At 40.3% G+C, this 21,371-nt stretch overlaps 1 protein-coding gene across 5 annotated transcripts in view; it reads left to right on the top strand.

Moving 5' to 3' along the window:
• Nucleotides 1-11,909: 11,909 nt before the first annotated feature.
• Nucleotides 11,910-21,371, top strand: part of ERICH3 (glutamate rich 3) — a 65,728-nt gene continuing 56,266 nt past the window's right edge. For 4 of the 5 annotated variants that reach the window (XM_032782132.2, XM_032782131.2, XM_032782133.2 and 1 more), the window contains exon 1: nt 11,911-12,175. In XM_032782132.2, coding sequence (XP_032638023.1) covers nt 12,156-12,175 — 20 coding nt within the window. In that variant the 5' untranslated portion in view covers nt 11,911-12,155. Of the gene's footprint in view, nt 12,176-21,371 lie in introns of all 5 variants that reach the window. The other variant, XM_032782130.2, reaches the window with a different exon arrangement.

Here is a 21,371-nt window from a genome sequence, read left to right as displayed (position 1 = left end):
GAGGATGGGAGCTTGTCGGGAAAGTAGCTGGTTTTGTTGGCATGGTCTGGCACCCACCTCCAGGACTTCGGAAGTGCTATTATAAGAGGTTGTAAAGCTGGCTTCATAGTCCCTTGCTTTCCCTGCCCCAGAACTGAGCCCTATATGTTTGGGGGGCAAGGTCAGACAGAGGAAATGCTGAATGTCTATGAAGCAGGGGCAGAAATACTGCCCCAGTTCTAGTTACCTGGGAATTTTGTTGCTCTCAGCTGGAATGTTTACAGTAAACAAAGTGTGAAATAACTTCACCTGAAGTAATGAATTAATTCAGCAGTAGAGCAACAACTTGAATTACTTGTTTTAGCTATAAGGAAGGTCCAATACAAAAGTTCAGTGTTTGAGGTGCTTGATTAATTTTAAATCTGTATGTACATTTTGCTATGCCTATGTAATTTTATGGGCATATATTAATAGGCTAGGCAACCCTGTGTCCTAATTTACTTGGAAATGTTGCGTTTTGGTTTATGCTGGTGACATGATCTTTAAGAAATGCATTGTGATTATTTTGTAACGTGGTATATTGAATGGATGTTTGGTAGAGTTTTGCTGCCTGACTTATTTCTGTAATAATACTTATTATAGTTACAGTGCTTTGCAGGTTCAAAGCATGATTTATACATTAACTGAATAGTCCTCACAACACCCCTGTAAATGCAAATAAGTATTATCCCCATTTTACAGAGGGGGGAAACTGATGCAGAAAGGTGAAGCGACTTTTCCAAGGCTACACAGTGAGTCAGCAGCAGGTCTGGGATTAGAACTCAAGACCTCTTCATTCCCAGCCCTGCTGTTTTCTCTGGATTACACTAGTCTGAGTATTTTCAGTTTGTAGGAAGAAAATGAGTAATTTATTGATATTAGCACAGAACTTCTCTTATGCTAAAACTTTCATGAGAAACTGGACTTGTTTCAGGACGTGATAAATGGGAAATGTGGTTCATACGCAATCATGTCTTGTCTGGGAATATCCCCTAAACTAGATTTTAATCAGCTAAGTTTATCTTTGTATCCCTTTTATGCCACTTGTGTTGTGCGATTATAAGATATTTCACATTGAAGTGACTTTGTTTTGATTATAGCTTGTATTTTTATGTGCACACGTAACTTTCACCTTATCATAGATAACTTATCTACATTTAATTTGCATAATTATTTAATATAATCATTAACCTTGCGAAAAGTCATGTTATAGGTTAATAAGTTTAAATTTTATTTGGATTAAGTTTGTGTGTTTTTCATGTCCTCTTAAACATAAGGATAAAGGACTTAAATCTCTTACAACTATGGTAGATTTAATGACTCTTAAGCAATTTCTTTTACAAGATGCACTGTTTGATATGTTGGGCACTATTGGGTTGTTAAAGCAATTAGTTGAGTTAACTGCATCCATTGTGCAATAGTTCTAATGCCTGGGAAAAGGATAAAGGGTCATCTTAAAGTTAATGATGTCAGACTAATATTTCAATGCGTCCTTTTGGAAACGCTTGAGAGGATAGCTGGAGGTTCCAGTTCACATTCCTCAAAGGTATAGTATGTCATTTCCCCGTTTTGCACCCTATGTTCTGTTCTAGAATGCTGTGCAGATGCCCAGAGGAACAGAAGGCAGCTAATTCCACTTTCCTTTCCACTGCAATGGGAGCTTCTGCTCTACTCTGTCTGAATTGGAAGGTGTTAGAAAAATTACTACTTGTATTTTTAGCCACATAAGTGATGTGAATGAGTAATTGGCTAGTGCTAAAAGTTGCTGTTTATTGTTCCCATTCATTTAGTCAGAATGTAGTTTTGCAGTTGGAGTCTGTAATTACACATCTTAAAACCCCCTGGGTGAGGAAATACTTCTGGTCTGATTAACATACTGACTAGCAAATAAGAGCAGCACTTGATGCCTATGACAGCGGTGAAGGCCATTGCTGGAGGTGACATGCTGGTTGCAACAATTTTGAGTCTTTGGCCTTATAGCAGGAAATTCAATTTCCTTTCACAGTGTTAAGGTCTTTGAACATTTCAGGCTACTTTTTTAAAATGGCCTCTGTTTTTCTGTTCATACTACAGGATCACAAATGACAGCAGGTGCCAGAGATGGTATTTCAATATCTATCTGATTAGATCTACAGATCAGATAAGATTTAAGAACGCTCTCATTTTCACTTGCAAATAATTGTGGGTGCAAAATAAAGGCTGAGTTGAGGCCTGTTAAAAAGTTAGCATTTGGGGCCAAATCCTAGCCTTTAAATCTGTGCCAGCAAGAGTCACATACGGAATTGTTTGCATGTGCAGCCTGGATTTATGTGTGCAAACAGAATAGCTAAATGTGGGTTGTCTATTCAAGCCATTCTGAATGCAAATTTACAAGTGTCTTTTCAAAATCTGGTCCTCTGGGTATATTATGTGATAGCTAGACATGGGTCTTATAGAATCCATATATCAACACTCCAGCTTGCTTTTGCACCAAAGAATTACCATTCAACTAAACAGCTTTCAGGTACAGCAAGAAAGGGGAAAGCAATCAATCTTGTTTCTAATGGTCCTTCCCCAGATAATTTTAGGAGACTTGTAATGTGTTAGCCATTTCAAGAATTCTCACAAATTTGTTTGTAAATAAGCACTCACAAATATGTCAGCAAGTGTCTCTCTCAAGACTAAATATTAAAGTGTCGTACAAAAAAGAGTTAACCCTCTCACTATCACTATGAAGCAGGTAAATATGAGTAAACAGATGTTGTCAGAATTGGGATTAGAAATGGGATTTTCTGGCTTTTATGAAAAACTAGAAAATATACATTATAAAACATTTTAAAATATAAATGGATGTGGTTTTGAGGACACTTGCTGATATATTATAAGTGAGCATGTCTACATTTTTGCACATTTTTGGAGTCAGTAACATGACTAGATTCATTTGTGAAAGGCATATTATAGACTATTAAACGTTATCTTCTCATTGCAGTTGACAGCTGCTTAGTACGGTGGTTATTCTTTGGTGAAAATCTATACCAGTCAAGTGACTCTCAGACATTAATGAGATTCCAAATCAAACTGAGTTTCTCTTACATTTTAGGATCAGATTTATGTTCAGGATATATATGACTTTTCCCACCTGCTACCGCTGCTCCTTTAAAAGAGCTCATTGTAAGTGTTCGACTGCCTATTTGTTCTCTGATGTTCTTGACTGCATCAGTTTGTTACATTCAGTCATATTGGATTTTTATTACTCTGTACAACTTTGAACGTATTCAATTCACATTTTACTCTTGAAAGAGGCATTGTCTATTATCATTGGCAGGATGGAGCATGTAATAAGTGAAACATCAAGCATAAGTGAGAAAAATGGTAGCAGCAGTGTACATAGATAGCAAGAGCACAAATGTATCTTTCAACCTACAGGTCCCCCATATATCAGTGACACTTACTGTTGACATCTTCTGTTAATTTGCAAACTTGTCTCTGGCAAAAGGACAAGGAAGCAGTAACACAGTGAGATGAATGAAAATACCCAGCTGTAATAAGTGAGGTGCACAATGATTATAAGCTGTGAGAACAAAGCGGTTTAGTATGGAAGATCTGCTTGTTGGGATCCTAATTATCAGAGCTCTTTCTGCAGCTTTGATAGGGGAACTGTTTCCTTTAGATTGGACAGAGCACTGAAAATGGCCCTTAGGAAATGGTGCCATTGTGTGAATGCACTTCAGTTGGTAACATTTAGTCCTTGTTTGGATGAGGGAGTCCAGTAAGAGATTAGAGCACAGGAATTCCTGGTTCCCATTAGACCAGGTTTGTCTGTTATAATCAGGCCCTTCTAGCTATCATAAGACTTTTTGATTTTGCCTTGAGTCTGAAAGTGTTGTATTAGCTTTGATCTTTTCTGACCCCTTACTATAGTTCTGTTTCTTATTTTTAAATATTCCCTATACTAGTTTTTCCCTCCATTCTACCCTCACCAATGCCATTCTAATCAGACAAGACGAGTTACATGGACAAAAGGTGCATTAATTGCTCTTGCTATCTCATTTGCTTTGTGACACCACTGTACTGAGCTAACTTTGAGTCTTTTAAGATCAATGTACTGAGGTAATGTTTCTGTCCATCAGCTGTGGCTGCTGTTAAGTTTATTTCAGGGTTTCTTGCCAGCAGGTGTCATACTAGTTCTACCACTTTTGATATAGTTCATGCTTCACACTTGCCACTGTTTGAAAGGGAATAATAACAATAAATTAGAGTTTGAAGAAACATAACCTTTAATTATTTTGCCCATTGCTTAATGAACCACACAAATAAGAGGGAAAGTTTTAATGTTAAAAGCAAATTGAGTATGATGAACAAAAAAGAGCTCAACATAGAACTGAAAATAAAGGGGAGAGAGAGAGGGAGGAAGCCAGCCTGCAACGGAAAGGAAGAATGTTCTCATAGGCTGGGACTGAGGCTCAGGAGACCTGGGTTCTAATCCTGGCTCTGTCACACACTACTCCTTGTCCTTGAGCAAGCTGCTTCACTACTTCAGTTGTAAACTGAAGAGACTAAATCTAATTCCCTAGGTCACCAGGTTATTGTGAACATAAATCCATTAATGTCTATATGGGTTTTGAATATTCGGAGACTATCAAATCCTATAAATAAAAAGAAATTGAGCATTATACCATAAAGACATTGTATATGTGCTGTTCCAGAACAATTATGATCAATGCTTTAAGGACTGATAACTACAAGTACAACTGCTTTTGGACACTGTTAAATCATCCTCAAGCCTTAAAGTTTCCTTGGTTTATTCTGAAGCAGAAAATGAGACTCCTTGAGTCAGATTCTCAGATGTATCTGGGTTATGCTGGCGGCACCACCCAGAGAGTTCTTTATGTTGGGGAGTCCCCAGCTGTCCCCTTAGCACAGCTTTCTGTCCTTTTTGTAGAGCAGAGCAAAGGGGATAGAATGAGATCTGGGGATCCAGCTCACAGCACCTTACTAAAGAGCCCTCTGAATGAGGCAGAGTAGTCCTTTCAGCAGAGTTTGTGATTGGGGTAGTTTGCTCAGGTGAGGCTAAGTGTTTCTGAAGTGAAAAGAGGGAGCTGTGCTGGAAGATACTTGTTGCTCTTACTATGCCTGGAAGCAGTGCCAACTCTGCACATCACTTCCCTCTGTAGCAATTTGTGCAAGACTATATTCTTCTTGATTTTTTCCTTCTGATGGTAAAATAGTCTTTCTGTGTAGTAACGGATAGCTGTTAGCCATACTTTCCAAATCTTGGCTTATTTCTCTAGGGTGTGGTCTCTGTTGCTGTGTTTTACTAGAGACCAAATCAAGGGGTCTGAATCAATAAGATCTTGTATTTCTAGAGTGTGGAACTGCCAACAGAAAGGGTGTCAGCTCCAGCAGGCAGTTTACATTGGGTGGGGTAGAGAGATGCATGGTAGGTTTAGTGAGATGGAAGAAACAAACCATATGCTCCTGATCTTGGTTTCTTCCCAAGACTACAGAGTTTTAATGCATGCCAGACAGGAAGAACAAACCCAAAAGAATCTTCCTCCTACAAAGTTGGTTCAGTTACTGGACACTTTCACTTGTACTCCAAGTTGTGGTTTGAGCATATAAAGTTTTTCCCACAGATTACTGAAAGACACAAGCTGTGGGCATGTTTGGGAAACCACAGGGGTTTTAAAAAACCTGCTCGTATGGGGCCTAATCCTGCAAGTAACTGAGGGTCTGTCTGCACAGTGAGCCTCCAACCCAAGTTGACAGAAGTGGGCTAGTGGGGTTTGCAACAGTGCTTTAAAAATAGCTGTATAGACAGTGCTTTGAAGTTGTGGCTCAGGCTGGAGCGACGGCTCTGAAATCCACCTCCTCCACTCCCTAGGCTTCAGAGCCTGAGTGCAACTTCAAAGTGCTATCTTAACAGCTATTTTTAGAGTGCTAGTGTGAGCCCTGTTTGCCCAAGTCTGTTCACTCTAAAATGCTGTGTTAGCTGTACCCTATGGGCCTTCAACTCCCATTCAACATGTCGTGGGATCTGGCCATTGATGCATGGTGTATGCTTCTCATATGCTTGGTTGCCGTGTACAAGACTCCCCTGCGAAAAGCTAGCCTTTCACTTTATTTTTGTCCCCTTCTTACAACCTTTCTTTTACTTCCTTTCTTTAGATGGCTTTTTATAATGTGTACACAAAACCTATTTTGCACTTTAACTCTTTGGAACCTTTTAGGTAGCAAAAGTCACCTTTTTATTTTTTTTCCCTCACAAAGACAGCAGGTGAGCATATATCAAAGATAACCATCTCCAAGTGGGTTTGTTCTTGGCTTGACTGCTGCTCAGAGGTCAGGTAAAAGACTAAGAGCAATGTCAGCCAGGTTTGAGCTTTGTTTTAGGTTCTCAACAGATCTTCAAGGTTCCAGACCTTGTGATGTATTTTTATGCAACACCAGTACTGCCAGACACTACTATAAGAGAAACTGTGTTTTGAGATAAGGCTTACTTTAGATTTTATCCCCAATCCAATGGTTTCCATATTTTACGATGTCTGTTACTTCTCTCCTAGTCTGTTGCCTTGTGAGTAGCTAAAACATTTGTAGAAAATTATTACTATTAAAAAAGGTTAGGGTATTTTGTTGCTTCAAAGGTCTTCAGTTGCTTCAGGTCCCTGCCCTCTTACCTGCTCACTTAATACACAGTAAACAAAATGGAGTATCAGGAACCTGTGTGAAACCTGTCTAAAAGCAGATGAATTGCTTATCCCAGAGCAGAGTTTACCCTTTCCTTGTTCTTGAAAGTAACCTCCATAGAACTGTTATAAATCCACTTTCTCTAAAGAACTGGGGTGTCTTTTGTTTCTTTTCAAGGCTAAAGTATCTGAGAATGAATACAAAGGGCTTAATTCAGTCTCAGGCACACCAGTTTTACGCATGTTTAACTCCAGTGGCTTCAGGAGTTGCTTCTGATTTACACCAATTTAAGAGCTAAATCAGTCCTGCAATGTGAAGCTGAATCCTGACACATTCACTGAAAAACTTGTGAATCATGGTTGCCAGCTCCCTTCAGGTTGAAGAGGACAAAGTTGAAGAGTTCAGGTTTTTGTTACTGGTTTACGTGGACAACAAAGAAATTTCTTGTATGGTTCTTGATAGACAACTAGAATGGCATGAGGAATTAGTCAGGGGAAGGTATACATTTACTTCTGATAAAATATGTAAACTTGTTAACAAATTAGGTGTTTGCGTCAGGCTCCTGGCATGGTTTGGGCAATCCTGACTTCAGGCCTTGGTCCATAAATCAAATAACAGAGGAGTAATGGTTTAGAGAAGGCATGTGTTAGAAAATCATGAGTTCATATGAGTCAGCAGTAATAATATCTCCTGACATAAAGCTCCACATCACAACAACCTATTGGTGTGAACGTCAGACTATACAAACACATCCCTGCCTGTCTGAGCTCTGATGTGCCCATTGCTGAGGTAGTGAGCCACCAATGCTAAGCACAGATGTACTCCAGTGAAGATTCTCTGAAATCATTTACCACATGCACTGTTGCCGATAGTAAGCTGAACTCTGTCCAGCTCCAGGTAGGTAGCTACAACCTTCTCTTTAGTACAGTCTATTCACTTTTATTTTTTGATCTTTTGCTGTCTTCTGCTTTAAAAAGTTCCTTGGCACCTCATCCTCATGTCATATACAATAAATGAAAATATAACACACAAAGCAGTTTCCAATTTATTTTTTCCTGACTTTTGATGTGACTGAAAAATTAATGAAAAAAAGATAAAATATGGTCTGACTTATTTCTTCTCTTCCCCTGGGCTTGTATTCCGGGCTTTTCACCATCTGGTCCCGTACCTCCATCAGCAGAGCTACATTGTGGCTTTTCTTTGGTAAATAGCTTAATGTATTACTCTTGTTTTAGGTGCACATCGCTAAGGTGGTCAGGCATATTTCTCTTGATGCAGTTGTTTTGATGCAAAATTGCAGTATGCCAGCCTAACTGCCAGAGTAGCCCTGCCAAAAGCTGCTTCCCAGATGATGCTTTCAGAAGTGAAATATAATGATCATGTTATAAAAGTGAAACTGCTACTTGGACTATGGTTTCTTGTTGCAGCCATGATTGCATGGGGCCAAGATTCCACATCCACAGGACAGCCTTAAGTTAAGCACTCATGATGAAGGAAGGGTGAGGGTCAGTTGTGGGGGTAATGGTGGTGAAATAAACATGGTTGTACTTTACTTTTGATCTGATAGTCTTCATCCTTGTGTTTCCCTCCCCAACTGTGGAGCCTGTGGGCATACAGAAATTGTACTAATTAAACAAAATCTGTTTCTAAATCAAAGTAGTGCAACTATCTTCTATGGACACTGCTTAATCATTTTAACAGAGAATAAAATTTATTTTAGCTTAATTTAGTTTTTACCAAATATTCTCATTGGTTTCAAAGGGATTTGGATGAGGCCCTTAAAAAAGTGCAAACATACACTAAAAGATGAGAAAGCATGCAGCAGTGGCTTCAGTGCAAACATAGTTGATGTTTAGGAACTTGGGTGTAGGTTGGTGGATGTTAGAAAAGCCAAGCCAGAAAATGAGATTAAACTGGCTAGAGACATAAAGGGTTAAAAAAACCCCTACAAATACCTTAGAAGCAAGAGGAAGACCAAGGATAAGGTAGGCCTGTTACTCAATGAGGTGGGAGGGAAGAAACTAACAGAAAATGTGGAAATGGCAGAAGTGCTGAATGACTTTTGTTTCAGATTTCACCGAAAGGGTTAGTAGCAATTGGCTGTCTGACACAGTGAATGCTGGTGAAAATGAAGGCAATCAGAGGCTAAAATAGGGAAAGAACAAGTTTAAAAATTGCTTAGACAAGTTAGATATTTTCAAGTCCGAAGGGCCTCATGAAATACGTAGAATACTCAAGAAGCTGACTAAGGAGATACCTGAGCCGTTAGTGATTATCTTTAAAAAATCATGGAAGATGGGAGAGATTCCAGATGACTGGAAAAGACAAATCAAGTGCCAGTCCATAAAAGGAAATAAGGACAACCCTGGGAAATACAGACCAATCATCTTAAATCCATTATGCCAAAAGATAATGGAGCAAATAATTATGCAATCACCTAGAAGATAATAAGGTGATAAGTAACAGCATGGATTTGTCAAGAATAAATGTCAAAACAATCTGATAGCTTTCTTTGATAGGGTAACAAGCCTTATAGGTAGGGGGGATGTGGTAGATATGGTATATCTTGACTTTAGTAAGGCTTTTGATACAGTCTCATGTGACCTCATAATCTAGGGCAATACATTCTAGATGGAGCTTCTATAAGGTGGGTGCATAACTGGTTGGAAAACTGCTCCCAAAGAGTAATTACCAGTGGTTCATAGTTAAGCTGGAAGGGCATATTGAGTAGGGTGCCACAGCAGTCAGTTCTGGTTCTGTTCAATATCTTCATCAATGATTTAGATAATGGCATAGAGAGTATACCTGTAAAGTTTGTGGACTATATCAAGCTGGGAGGGGTTGCAAGTGCTTTGGAGGATAGGATCAAAATTCAAAATGATCTGGACGAACTGGATAAATGGTTTGAAGTAAATAAGATGAAATTGAATAAGGACAAATGCAAATTACTCCACTTAGGAAGGGACAATCAGCTGCACACATACAAAATGGGAAATCGCTGCCTAGAAAGGAGTACTGCTGAAAGGGATCTGAGGGTTCTAGTGAATCACAAGCTAAATATGACTCAACACTGTTGCAAAAAAAGCAATCATCATTCTGGGATGTATTAGCAGAAGTATTGTAAGCAAGACAAGAAGTAATTCTTACGCTCTACTCAGTGCTGATTAGACCTCAACTGAAGTATTGTATCTAATTCTGGGTGCCACATTTCAGGAAAGATGTGGACAAATTGGAGAAAGTCCAGAGAAGAGCAACAACAAAAAAAAGATTAAAGGTCTAGAAAACATGACCTTGGAGGGAAGATTGAAAAAATTGGGTTTGTTTAATGTGGAAAAGACTGCGTGGGGACAGGATAACAGTTTTCAAGTATGTAAAAGGTGGTTACAAAGATGAGGGAGAAAAATTGTTCTCAATCTCTGAGAATAGGACAAGATGCAATGGGCTTAAATTGCAGCAAGGGCAATTTAGATTGGACAGTAAGAAAAACTTCCTGACTGTCCAGATAGCTAAGCACTGGAATAAATTGCTAGGGAGGTTGTGAAAAATCTCCAGTGATGGAGATTCAAGAGCTGGTTAGATAAACACCTCTCAGGGATGGTCTAATATTTAACCCTGGTCTACAGGGGGTGGGGAATTGATCTAAGTTAACGCAACTTCAGCTATGTTGACTTACTTAGATCAACTTACCATGGTGTCTTCACCGCGGTGAGTCAATTGCTGCCGCTCCCCTGTCGACTCTGCTTGCACCTCTCCTGGTGCTGGAGTACAGGAGTTCAGGGGAGAGGGCTTGGGGGTTGATTTATCAGGTCTAGACTAGACATGATAAATTGATCCCCGCCTGCCAATCTGGTGGGTAGTGATGTACCCTTAGACCTGCCATGAGTGCAGGGGACTGGACTAGATAGCCTCTCAAGGTCCATTCCAGACCTGTGATTCTATGTTGCAAGGTTGTGTGGGTTTAGTATGGCACTATGGGATTGGGTGGGGGGCTAGCAGACCTGCTCTCCTTTGCTCCAGTGCATTCTAATTCTGTTGCTAGTCCAGAGAATCAGAGACTTCTAGGCTATGCGTAAGAGGGTATTGGTGGAGACAGCACAGAGACCTACTGTGAACCAATATTTGTATGGATTAATTCTCTGATCTAGAAGGGCTCTTACACACAATTTAAGCACATGGAACTACACACCTGCTTAAAAGGTAAGCAAATGTGGAAGAGTGTTGCTGCATCAGCATCTTAAATTTTCTAACATATCTGGTCTGAAGCAGGATTTCCATTGACTTTATCAATGCAGGTAGGCAAGACACTTTAATATGGATTTGATTATAGTGCCTGCCAAATGACGTCTAGGCTCTTGTCTGTCTACGTAAGAGCCTCTGCTATCAATTCAGTGGGAGACAGAGAACTGCACCTAATGTATGTAGATCAGAATGTGTTGCCTATCACAGCAAATCATAGAAGGTGTCGCCCACAAAGAATAGGTCTCAGTACCTCCTGTCAGCTAGCTCTGTTTATTCTGGGATGCCTGATCATTTTGATTAAAGAAAAATCCTAATTAACTAGAATTGTATAGAACCAGGCAACTCCAACCGCTTTCCTTAAAACCTGAGAGCTGCCTCCCCATCCTCATTTACTGTTGTCTGTCTGCTCTTCCTGATGGGTCTGACCCTTGCTGAGCATGGTGACGTGTGTGATCTGTAGGATATAGAGAATTCCCAATGATACCAATAACGTGTATGCGGCTGAGGGCCAGGACTGCATCATCTTATATGACTGCAAAGCTTTATGCCACCTGGGGGCAATACAAACCAGTACCAATAGCCCAGCTGACTGCTTGGATCAAGGGGCAGTGCCGGCCCGGTGAAGGTCAAAATGATCAAGGAGTCACACTTAGCACAGAGCCCACGTCACGCCTCTGCATTTATTACCCCACACAATGATTAAACTCTGTCGGGCCCCGTGCTATGAAATCCAGAGCGCTGGAGCCATTTTTGCCACCCGCAATATCTAAACGCTCCCCCAATGGTACTAGGCGGCAGCTCAGAGAGGAGCGAGCCCTGAGTCTGTGTGTGCCCGTGTCCGGTTACCGGAGCCTGGGGAACCTGCCTACAACACAGCATGAGTGGCAGCCCAGATCCCCCACCCACCGGGGCCCTGGGAGAGAGGAGAGCCATTGGGCTAAGCTCGTCTTTCTGCCCGCCTCCGCCAAAGCATCACCACGTGGTCCTCCCCTAGCAACCGGAGGGGATGTCTTGGTACAGGCAGCTAGGGGCAGAGAGAAGGCTCGGCAAAGCTGAGGCCAGAGGGGTATTGGCTGGGCTGGGGTATTTGTGTTAGGTAGATGTAAGGCTCAGCTGACTGAACTCTCTAGCCTGAGCTGTGACAGCTGCCTTCTCCTAGCACCCAGCCATTAACTCAGCAGTCTGCAGCTCACTTTGCATTTCCTGCACGATCAAAAAGGCATCCTGCAAAAATGAGTCACCCTCACCCTGGGTAAGTGAGAACTGAGGTTTCCAGCTCTGCAGCCAGGGGGTTGGGCCAGCTGTGCTTTCACTGGCTGGAAAAGCCGAAGGTGGCGGATTAATTAATGAATAAGGGTTGTGGGCCGATGCTTAATGGAAGGAAAACTATTGTAAAGCACACAAAAATACCTTTCAGATTATTCCTTTGCTGAAGATTCTGGAGCCCTTTATGTTTTCAGACGTCATTTGTTTTTAAATAAAGAATTGTCACAAGCAGCATCCCTCACAGGCATCAGAACCTCAGTCACAGGAGTTGGTGCTTGCAGGATAATGTTTGCATGGACAATTATAAATAGAAAAAAAAATGCTAGTTGGGAGAATTAGGACTAACCTATTGCACATTCTCCAGGAGTATGGCAATAGGAAGGAGAGTGGGGTAATTCAGTATTAAAAAGCTGTATTGACGCTAGAGCTTCTATAGCTTGGTTGTTTTTTAATAGAGATTTTGACTCTCTTTGGATCTCTTATTGTTGCTTAACCATTGCTACCTCTTACTAAAAAGAACTGCAGTCCTTAACAGAAAAAAAAGACCCAAACCAATAATAGGAATCTAGTATTCTCAGATTCCCTTCTGTATTACACAGTGGAATGTATTAGATTAGTCCCCCCCCCCATCAAAAATACAAACAGGCAGCTATATCATAACTTTATTTTACAAATAATTTAAATATGCTCTTTCCCTTTTATTTGTATCTGTTATACATTTTAAAGAGTTGAACAGCCTAGTTAAAATCAGTTGACGTTCCTCATGTTTGAAATAAGACTCTAATCTTTGTTTATGGTTATTTGGCTTTGTAATTAATTTTATGGGAATAATGGAATAAAATTCAGTGAAGCAAACAACCTGAAAGAATTTAGGGCCTGCTCTTGCATTCAGATTTAGACAAAACTCGCAGTAACTTCAGTTACTCAGCTCTATAAGCCTTTGTAGAACTGAGCCCTTACCTGGCATTTCTAGGTAGAGCATATCCATTGATCTCAGAGCTCTTTGCAAAGGTGGGTAAGTATTCCTATTTTACGTATAGGGAAACTGATACACAGAGAGGTTAAGGCCAACATTGTCAAAAGCATCCCATATTTGGGTCCCTCAGTTTTTGGGTGTGCAACTTGAGACACCTGGGGCCTGATTTTGAAGGTACACACCACTCCTGTTTCAGTTCCTGTTGAAATCACTGGAAGCTGTAGGTATTCTGTACCTCTGCAAATCAGGCCCTATGTGTTGAAGTGACTTGCTCAAGATCTCAGTGCAAATTAATAGCAGAGCTGGGATTAGAACCCAGACTGCTGAATTCCCATTCCTGTACCTATCCACTGGACCTGCTGTAAAAGGTGTAACTGTAACATAGTTTGGAGATGATTTAAAAACCTTTGGAAACATTTGTATCCTGTATTTGTGAATCTGTGTGGTTTGTACAGTTGATAGGCTGTAAGCAAAAATGCCTGAAAACCCCTTGTTTTTGGAGGGTTGTGTGGCATGAGTTATTGCATAAGGGAGCCTTGTGTTACAACTGGTATCAATTGTACTTAGGGCTACAGACAAATGAATGCCTCAGTCATGGCTGTCTTAATATACTTCTCAAAATACTTGTGAAGTAGTCCGATTAGAATGGGTAACCATCTGTTTAGTGAAAACAGTGAAAATTACAGCACTGTGGATAATTAAGATCAGTGACTATAATTTAGGAAAAAAATACTTAAATGAAGGTATTTTCAACAAGAACAATATAGATGGAAAAATCTTTAATGTATTCTGTCATTATCAAAACCACAACTCCTTAATGAAGCAGGGAGGTAAAGCTGATCCACAGCCAGCTGAAGTCAGTGGAAAGTCTCCAATGGATATCAGTGGGCTGCGGATCAGATCTGAAGGCCTTGCATTGCTCTTGCAAACATTTAAGTAGCATATGTAAATTTACTCATGTGAGTAGTCACACTGCTTTCCCATTGGCTCCATGGAATTATCATGTGAATTATATTATCTGCATGCGTTTGCAGGATTGGGGCAAAGTGATCAACCATCTGCCTGTTGACTTCAGTGGGTTTTGGATCAGCAAACCAATCATGTTACAGCCAGTGTTTAAAGTGGTCTTTAAAAAGTGTGTGTGTGTGGACGGTGGGATGTTTATCATTTCCTCCAAAAGTAAAAAGCAACATCACATTTGTTCTGCTTCTCCCTCCAGCCCCCACATCAATTCTATGCTCCTCCCTCTAGCCTCACCTCCTCTGGCAACTCCTGATATTCTTTACTTCCCTCGGTGTGAGGGGGGTGCAGCAGAGACTCTTCTCCCTCTGCCCAGGCCTGGTGTAGCAGAGTGGGAGGAGCCAACCTATTGCTTATAGGAAGGGAGAAGCTGCTTGACTCTTTCTGGTGTCTTCTCCAACTCCATACCTGTGAGAACAGCTTTGACTACAGGGGGGAGCAGGAGATAGCACTACCTGCAACAGCACTGATTAGCTGCTCTTCCTAGGAAATGTGACTTGTTTCTTTCTCCATTGTCTCAAGGGTTTTACTCTCCAGGCAGAGCTTAAATGTTTACCCCTCAGCAACATTGTACATGATTTTATAGATTTCTATCATATTCGTCCCCCCTCCCCTTGGTCATTTTTTTTCCTAATCTGAACAGCCCGAGTCTTTTTAATCTCGCCTTGTATGGAAGCTATTCCATCCCCCTTTGCATTTTTGTGCTCTTCTCTGCACCTCTTCCAATTCTAATTTCTCTTTTGAGATGGGGTGATTAGAGCTGCACACAGTATTCAAGGTGTGGGTGTAGCATAGATTTATATAGCAGCATTACGATTTTTTTTTTGTCTTATTATCTATCCCTTTCCTAATCATTCTTAGCATTGGTAGCTTTTTTGACTGCTTCTGCACATTGAGTGGATATTTTCGGAGAACTATCCACATTGACTCTAGGATTTTTGTCTTGAGTGATAACAGCTAATTTGGACCCCATCATTTTGTGTGTATTGCTGGAATCGTTGTTTCCCAGTGTTCATTACTTTGCACTTACCAATATTGCATTTCATCCACAACTTTGTTGCCCAGTGTAGTGATATCCCTTTGTAATTCTTCACAGCGAGCTTTGGACTCTTAACTATCTTGTGTAATTTTGTATAATCTGCAGATGTGGCCATCTCACTGTTTACCCCCTTTTTCAGATCATTTATGACTCTGGTCTGCTCAAGCAGACTGCTGCCGTTTTCAGAGATTCGGCCTTAGGGCATTTTGCTAGGGACAGGTGGAGAGAGAATCTCCCCAACAAAGCAACATAACAATTCATCTATGAGGTTTCAGAGTTATTTCACAAGATTCTTTTTCAACAAATGATCCCTTCCCCACTCCAAAAATAGAAACAAATTGCAAACCCATCTCAGTCATTGGCAACATTTCCTTCTGTAGTTTAAGTTCATAAACACCAAATGATATAACCATCTGTAAATATACAAACAATATGATCAAGGCAGCTGTTCTGACTCTGGAGTGCCCTGTCCTGGCTTATAGACAGCAAAATCCATTTCTCTGAGAAGAATGAGAGTAGCCCAGCTTTTTGTTGGGTAATAAGGCTCAGCTGCACATGATTATCTCAGTTCAGGCAGACACTCCCAGCTGGACTCTGAAATTCTCTGTTGCTGGGATTTAACATCAGCTTTCCCCTCTGCAAAAAAGCAGACCCCAAAAGCATACCTCTAGTTTGGCGGGGTCTCCTGTACCAAGCAGCCCCATTGCCATTGGGGGGATGATGGCTGCAGAGCTTCCTTAGGGGCATGGCAAGATTTCGTTTCAGGCTTGATTCTGCAAAATATTACTCACTTGAGAAGTTCCTACCTCCACAAGAAGTTGCTCACAAATCACTTCAGTGGGACTTCTTGTAGGAGTCAGGGCTGTAGGGTTTGGCTCTTTTGTGTTGCAGTGTTGAGTAAGCTGTTCGTGGCTGATAATTAATGCATAAAGATAACACACTTCTCTTAGATTTCTTCTGTTTGCAAGATAAATAAGAATGGGGAGAATCCGTGTATATCACCAGCTGGAAATAATGCAAGATTCCATAGCTTATTAAAATTTTTATTAAAGCTGAGAATGCATCTCCACTGTGCCTAGAATGGTTTGTTCTCATTATGGTTTAAGTGGAAAAGTGGCAATAAACTGCAGTTGTACAATATAAAGCAGGAATTGTAGTTCCCAGTGACTCTGCCAATCAATAAATAAGGCATTGATGCTCTCTTAGTCTATTTCTTTGGTAGAATATCACTAACTTAATTACACCATGAACAATTAACCATGGAGATTTGATTTATAAAAAGAACATTACAAGCCTACACAGACTTTGTTCAGATACACTTATGAATCAATAAAAATGGTCATAAAATAATTACTACAGAGACAATATTGTTTGTCTCTGAGTTACAGTACATTGTAAACTGGTAAACGCCAAATATTGCTGAAAAATATCCAGCACTGATGTTGCAAATGAGAACCCTGTAGAGTAGAAAATTCCAAGTAAACAATCCCTTAATTCACTAAATGCTCAGTGGGCTGATGATTTAACCAGGCTGTGCTGGGTGCTTGGGTGAAAATGACATGGTTCTAATGGGTACCCCACGGCAGTAAGAGAAACTTATCTGAAGTCAAGTGCAATATGAATGAGCAGCACATACTCTAGTATTTGAATAACTTAAGTCTTCATTGCAGGGTATTTTGGAGAGCTGCAAACTTTGTTAGCCTGATAAATAATTTTTTAAAAAAGGCAAAATTCTGTGTCTTGGTTTCTGTATGTGTAGTTGTAGCTGTGTCAGTCCCAGGATGTTAGAGAGACACAGTGGGTGTTGGTTTCTAGGCATTTGTCCAGTCTGAGTATTTGTACTTGTCTTTATTAATTTATTACTTTTCTTAATGGTAAAAAGGAGAGAGGGCTCCAGTGACAGCAATTTATTTTCTTTAACAGGCTGTTAAGATGTTATCCTAACCCTGTAAATGATATCAAAGTGTGAGTTGTAAGCAAATGAAATGATGCATGTTCTGGATCATGTAAGGCCAAGCTGTCTGTGATAGGCATTTCCTCTTGCCCCCAAACAGCTTTGCTGGAAATGGAGCATTTTAGCAAATTTCCTGAGTTTATTGTAGGCCAGATTGTGTGTGCTCTCTGTGCAGGTATACAAGAGTGAGGAGAGGGTACATGATTTTTATGACCATTTTTATTGATTGGAAAGTATATTTGAACAAGGTCTGTGTAGACCGCTAACACTATTTTGATTGATCAAATCTTTATTGTTAATTGTTCATGGTGTAATACAGTTAGTGACATTGCAGCAAATAAACAGACTAAGAGCATCTGTGCTTTATTAATTGATTGCTAGAATCACTAGGAATTTTTTGAAAATTTTGTCTAAATATTTTTCAGTTTTTTTCAAATTCTACAAGCTCTAATTCCTTATTATAAGCAAAATAAAACACTATTTATGTTAAATGGTATTTGTACATTGAAAGGTTGTAAAGTAGGCCAGGGGTTTTCCATGTTTACTGTCTCTCAGTAACTCCACAGCATAGAGTTCTTTGTCCTGAGTATTATTCCTTGACAGGAAGTTAGTTAAGAAGTTAACTCATGATGCATGAGCCAGAAAAGAATCCAGTTCAATCTCCTGTTTATATTTTGCAGTGCTAACAAGAATCAAAAGTAAAATAAAACAAAACACAACACCCTTGCTCAGCAAAGTGAGCAGAGATGACTCCAAATATGTGCAGATCTCTCCCATGGTACTTCAGATAGGAGGTGGTTGCCCTAGTGCATTTACCCATAATTTCCTTTCTGGTAGGCAGCATCCTTTGTCAGTTATCTGGCTGGCTGCAATTTGCCACTGTACTTCAGTGGTTCTGACAGATTCACAGCTGTGAAGGTCCTTTTCTCAGTGGAGCTGCTGAGGTTCTGCCACACAAAGTGGGAGGAAATGGAACTTGCAGAGAGAGCACATGGCTCTGTGATATGAGGTTCTACTTAGACTATGAGGGTTGGAAGGGACCTCAGGAGATCTTTTAGTCCAACCCCCTGCTCAAAGCAGGACCAATCCCCAGATTTTTACCCGAGTTTCCTAAATGGTCCCCTCAAGGATTGAACTCACAACTCTGGGTTTAAGCAGGCCAATGTGCAAACCACTGAGCTATCCCTGGGGTTCCCTGTGAAGGAGCATGCAAGATGTGGTTAGGAGCATGGCCAGAAGACCTTTCCTGCACAGATCCTCTGCTGCTCCTTTCCCTGAGTAGGTTGGTTGCTTGAGGACTGAATTGTGGCTACTTTTGGACACGAGATAAAAACCTGTATGGATCCTTCTGGAATGGCAATGCTAAGCCTTCTGTAGTAAACACCTGAAAAATGAATGCAAATATATGGCGGTCTAATTTCCTAGCATAGATGCCTTAATAGGATATTCATCTCCTGTTTTTCAGCACCCAAATAGGCATTTACACATGTAAATTCCTAACTACTGACCTGAATGTGGGATTTGGGCATTCTAATTTGGCCAATAGAGAAATTACAAATCAAAATTAAATATAGAATAAAACAGTGAGACCAATGAAATGGAGAAAAAAAAATAGATATAGCAAGCAACGTAGCACATATGAAATAGCAAAGAAAAGGGAAATGGTAATAAAATTTCCAGAGGAGATGAGCTTTTTAAGTCATAGCAATAACAGGCTATGTGAATATACCTGTAGCAGAAGACCAGTGATACTAACTTGTTTATGTTGTGTCTCTGTCACAAATTGTTTGTTCACTTCTGCTCGATTTTCTGCATCTAATTTATGCACTTTGTCCTCCATAAAGGAGCTTCGGGTGACATTTGTCTGTAGCTTCTTAAATATCTTAATCTTTGGGATGTGGCCTTTGAAACATAACAACAGCGAACACGCTAACATGTCCTTCCTCACAATATTTAGGAGTACAGGGACACAGGAATTGCTATACTAGATCAGATCACTGGGCCATCTCATTCAGTAGCCTGTCTCTGACAGTGGCCAATACAAAGTGCTTCATAGGAGGAGATCCTACAATAGCTAGTCACGGGAGAACCTGCTTCCAGGGAAAGTTTCAGCCTAACTCCCCAAAGTTAGAGGTTGCCTGATGCCCTAAAGCTAATTAATAACTCATCATAAAATATTTGCTGATATCTAAACCTACATCTACAGTGATGCGATATTGTTACTTAATCTTTCTTGACTGTTTCCCTGCTTTTTTCCACCACAAGCGATAAATGTTTTTCTGAATCTTATCTCCACATATCATTAGTGAATTAGCTGGTGCTGGAGGTAAAGAGCACTCCATAGATGGGAGAGGTGACGTGAGAAGACTGCTGCTAGTGCCCTTGTCACAACAACGAACACATTATATGTGTGCCATAGGTAGCTTTCAGCACCTGAGAACACAATCCTAGTCTGAAATTCAGGCCTTTCAATAAACGGTGTGCCTTTTCATTTGGAAGGTAAAAGTCTTACATGGAATACATTCCATATGAACAATATGCATGCACACAATCCTTTTGGAGTGCTAACAGGGCCTGATCCAAGGGCTACTGATTTATTTCAGTGGGCTTTGGGGCCAGCCCCTACACAGTGTTAGTATTGCTCACATCTGCATAGTCTTAAGCGATAGCAACCACCCTTGGTCATGTAAGCAGTTCAGTATTTATGAAAGGTTGGATGACTCTCCTGAGCAAGGCTTTGTAGAATCGGGCCCATACTCCATGCATGGGACTCAAATCTGAATTCCAGTTGATGTCTCACCACCTGGTATGGATCAGTTACATGCTATTTTTTTTTTTTTTTTTTTTACAAATCAGACCCCAATCAGGGTAGGAAGCACAGGCTTTGGGTGAGCACTATGGGCCTGATCCCAAGCCTGTTAAAGTCAGTGGGACTCTTTCCCTTGATTTCAATGGGCTTTTAATTAGGCCCCCAAAGAACATCTCTGCCCCCACCCCTCTCTAGTATCCAACTGAACTTTGAATTAATTATTTTTGAGGAACTGTCTGTTCATAATTCAAAGGAGACTCAAGAACGTAAGTCTACCAAGAGCTAGGTTTCGTACATGCCCAGAGATAAGTTGTATTCTGACTTGTTTTATGACCCATGAAATACAAAATGGAAGGAAATAAATAAAAGGATATTGGGTTAAGTTTCTCTTCTGTCTTTACTAATACGGTGCAGCATTGCCAAGTGATTGTGTAAATCAATACTTGGCATAATCGCTATAATCTGGCAGTTTCAAATGCAGATGCAAACAAGGGATAAAGAAAGTAACATAAAACAGTTGCTATAGTACCAGTGTTTAATCTCCATGCATAACATGGTAAACTAAATTGTTTGTTTAAAGTGTAATTTGTCTGGTGTAGGCTACCATTTGAGATTATTGTGAAACCAAACAATATATTGCTGAGAAATCTGTTACCTTCCTCATGGTTTTCTCAGGATAATTCCCCCCTGTCTTCCCCTCATCTCCTTGAGAGCTCTTTTATATATAGTATTTCACCGCTGTGTAATAGAAATGAAGCCTGTTTAAACCAATTGAAAGTTACAGGCAAAAATGTACTTCCCAGCTCAGATTGAAACTATTCAACAGATTGCTCATTCATCTACAGTGTCTTCTGTCAGACTGCCAAGGTATTACACAAATATTAATTAGCTAATTAGTCTCAACCTTTCTCCTCCCTTGAGGTAAATATTACTAGTCCCATTTTACAGAAGGGGGAGCTGAGAAACAAAGGTGCTAAATTTCCATAAATATTTACTAATAGATGCCACAGTTTTTGGTGCCCAGGTGGGACACCGTGGGTTAGATTTTCAGAACTTCTGAGCATCTGCAGCTCCTATTGGGTTCTAATGGAGCTGTGAGCACTCAGTACCTTTGACAATCAGCCCCTAGTTATCTCAGACTGCGCACCCAAAAATGGAAGTGCCTACAGTTAGTGGAGACTTTCCTAAGGTCACCCAACATGTCTGGAATAGAGGCAGGCACAGAAGCCCCATTTCTTGGCTCCCTGACCATCCTCCTTCACTTATTTAATAATGAAAAACTGATAGAAGGACAAGAGACACGTTCATTGGTTATTCTGGATGGTCATGTGTATTAAAAGGATGTTTAGTATATAGAAAATAGAGATGGAAGAGAGCCATTAGG

The sequence above is a fragment of the Chelonoidis abingdonii genome, chromosome 7 (genome assembly GCF_003597395.2).
Source record: "Chelonoidis abingdonii isolate Lonesome George chromosome 7, CheloAbing_2.0, whole genome shotgun sequence".
NCBI lineage: Eukaryota > Metazoa > Chordata > Testudines > Testudinidae > Chelonoidis > Chelonoidis abingdonii.
The sequence above is the reverse complement of the archived record's forward strand: the minus strand, read 5'-3'. Positions and strand labels throughout refer to the sequence as shown.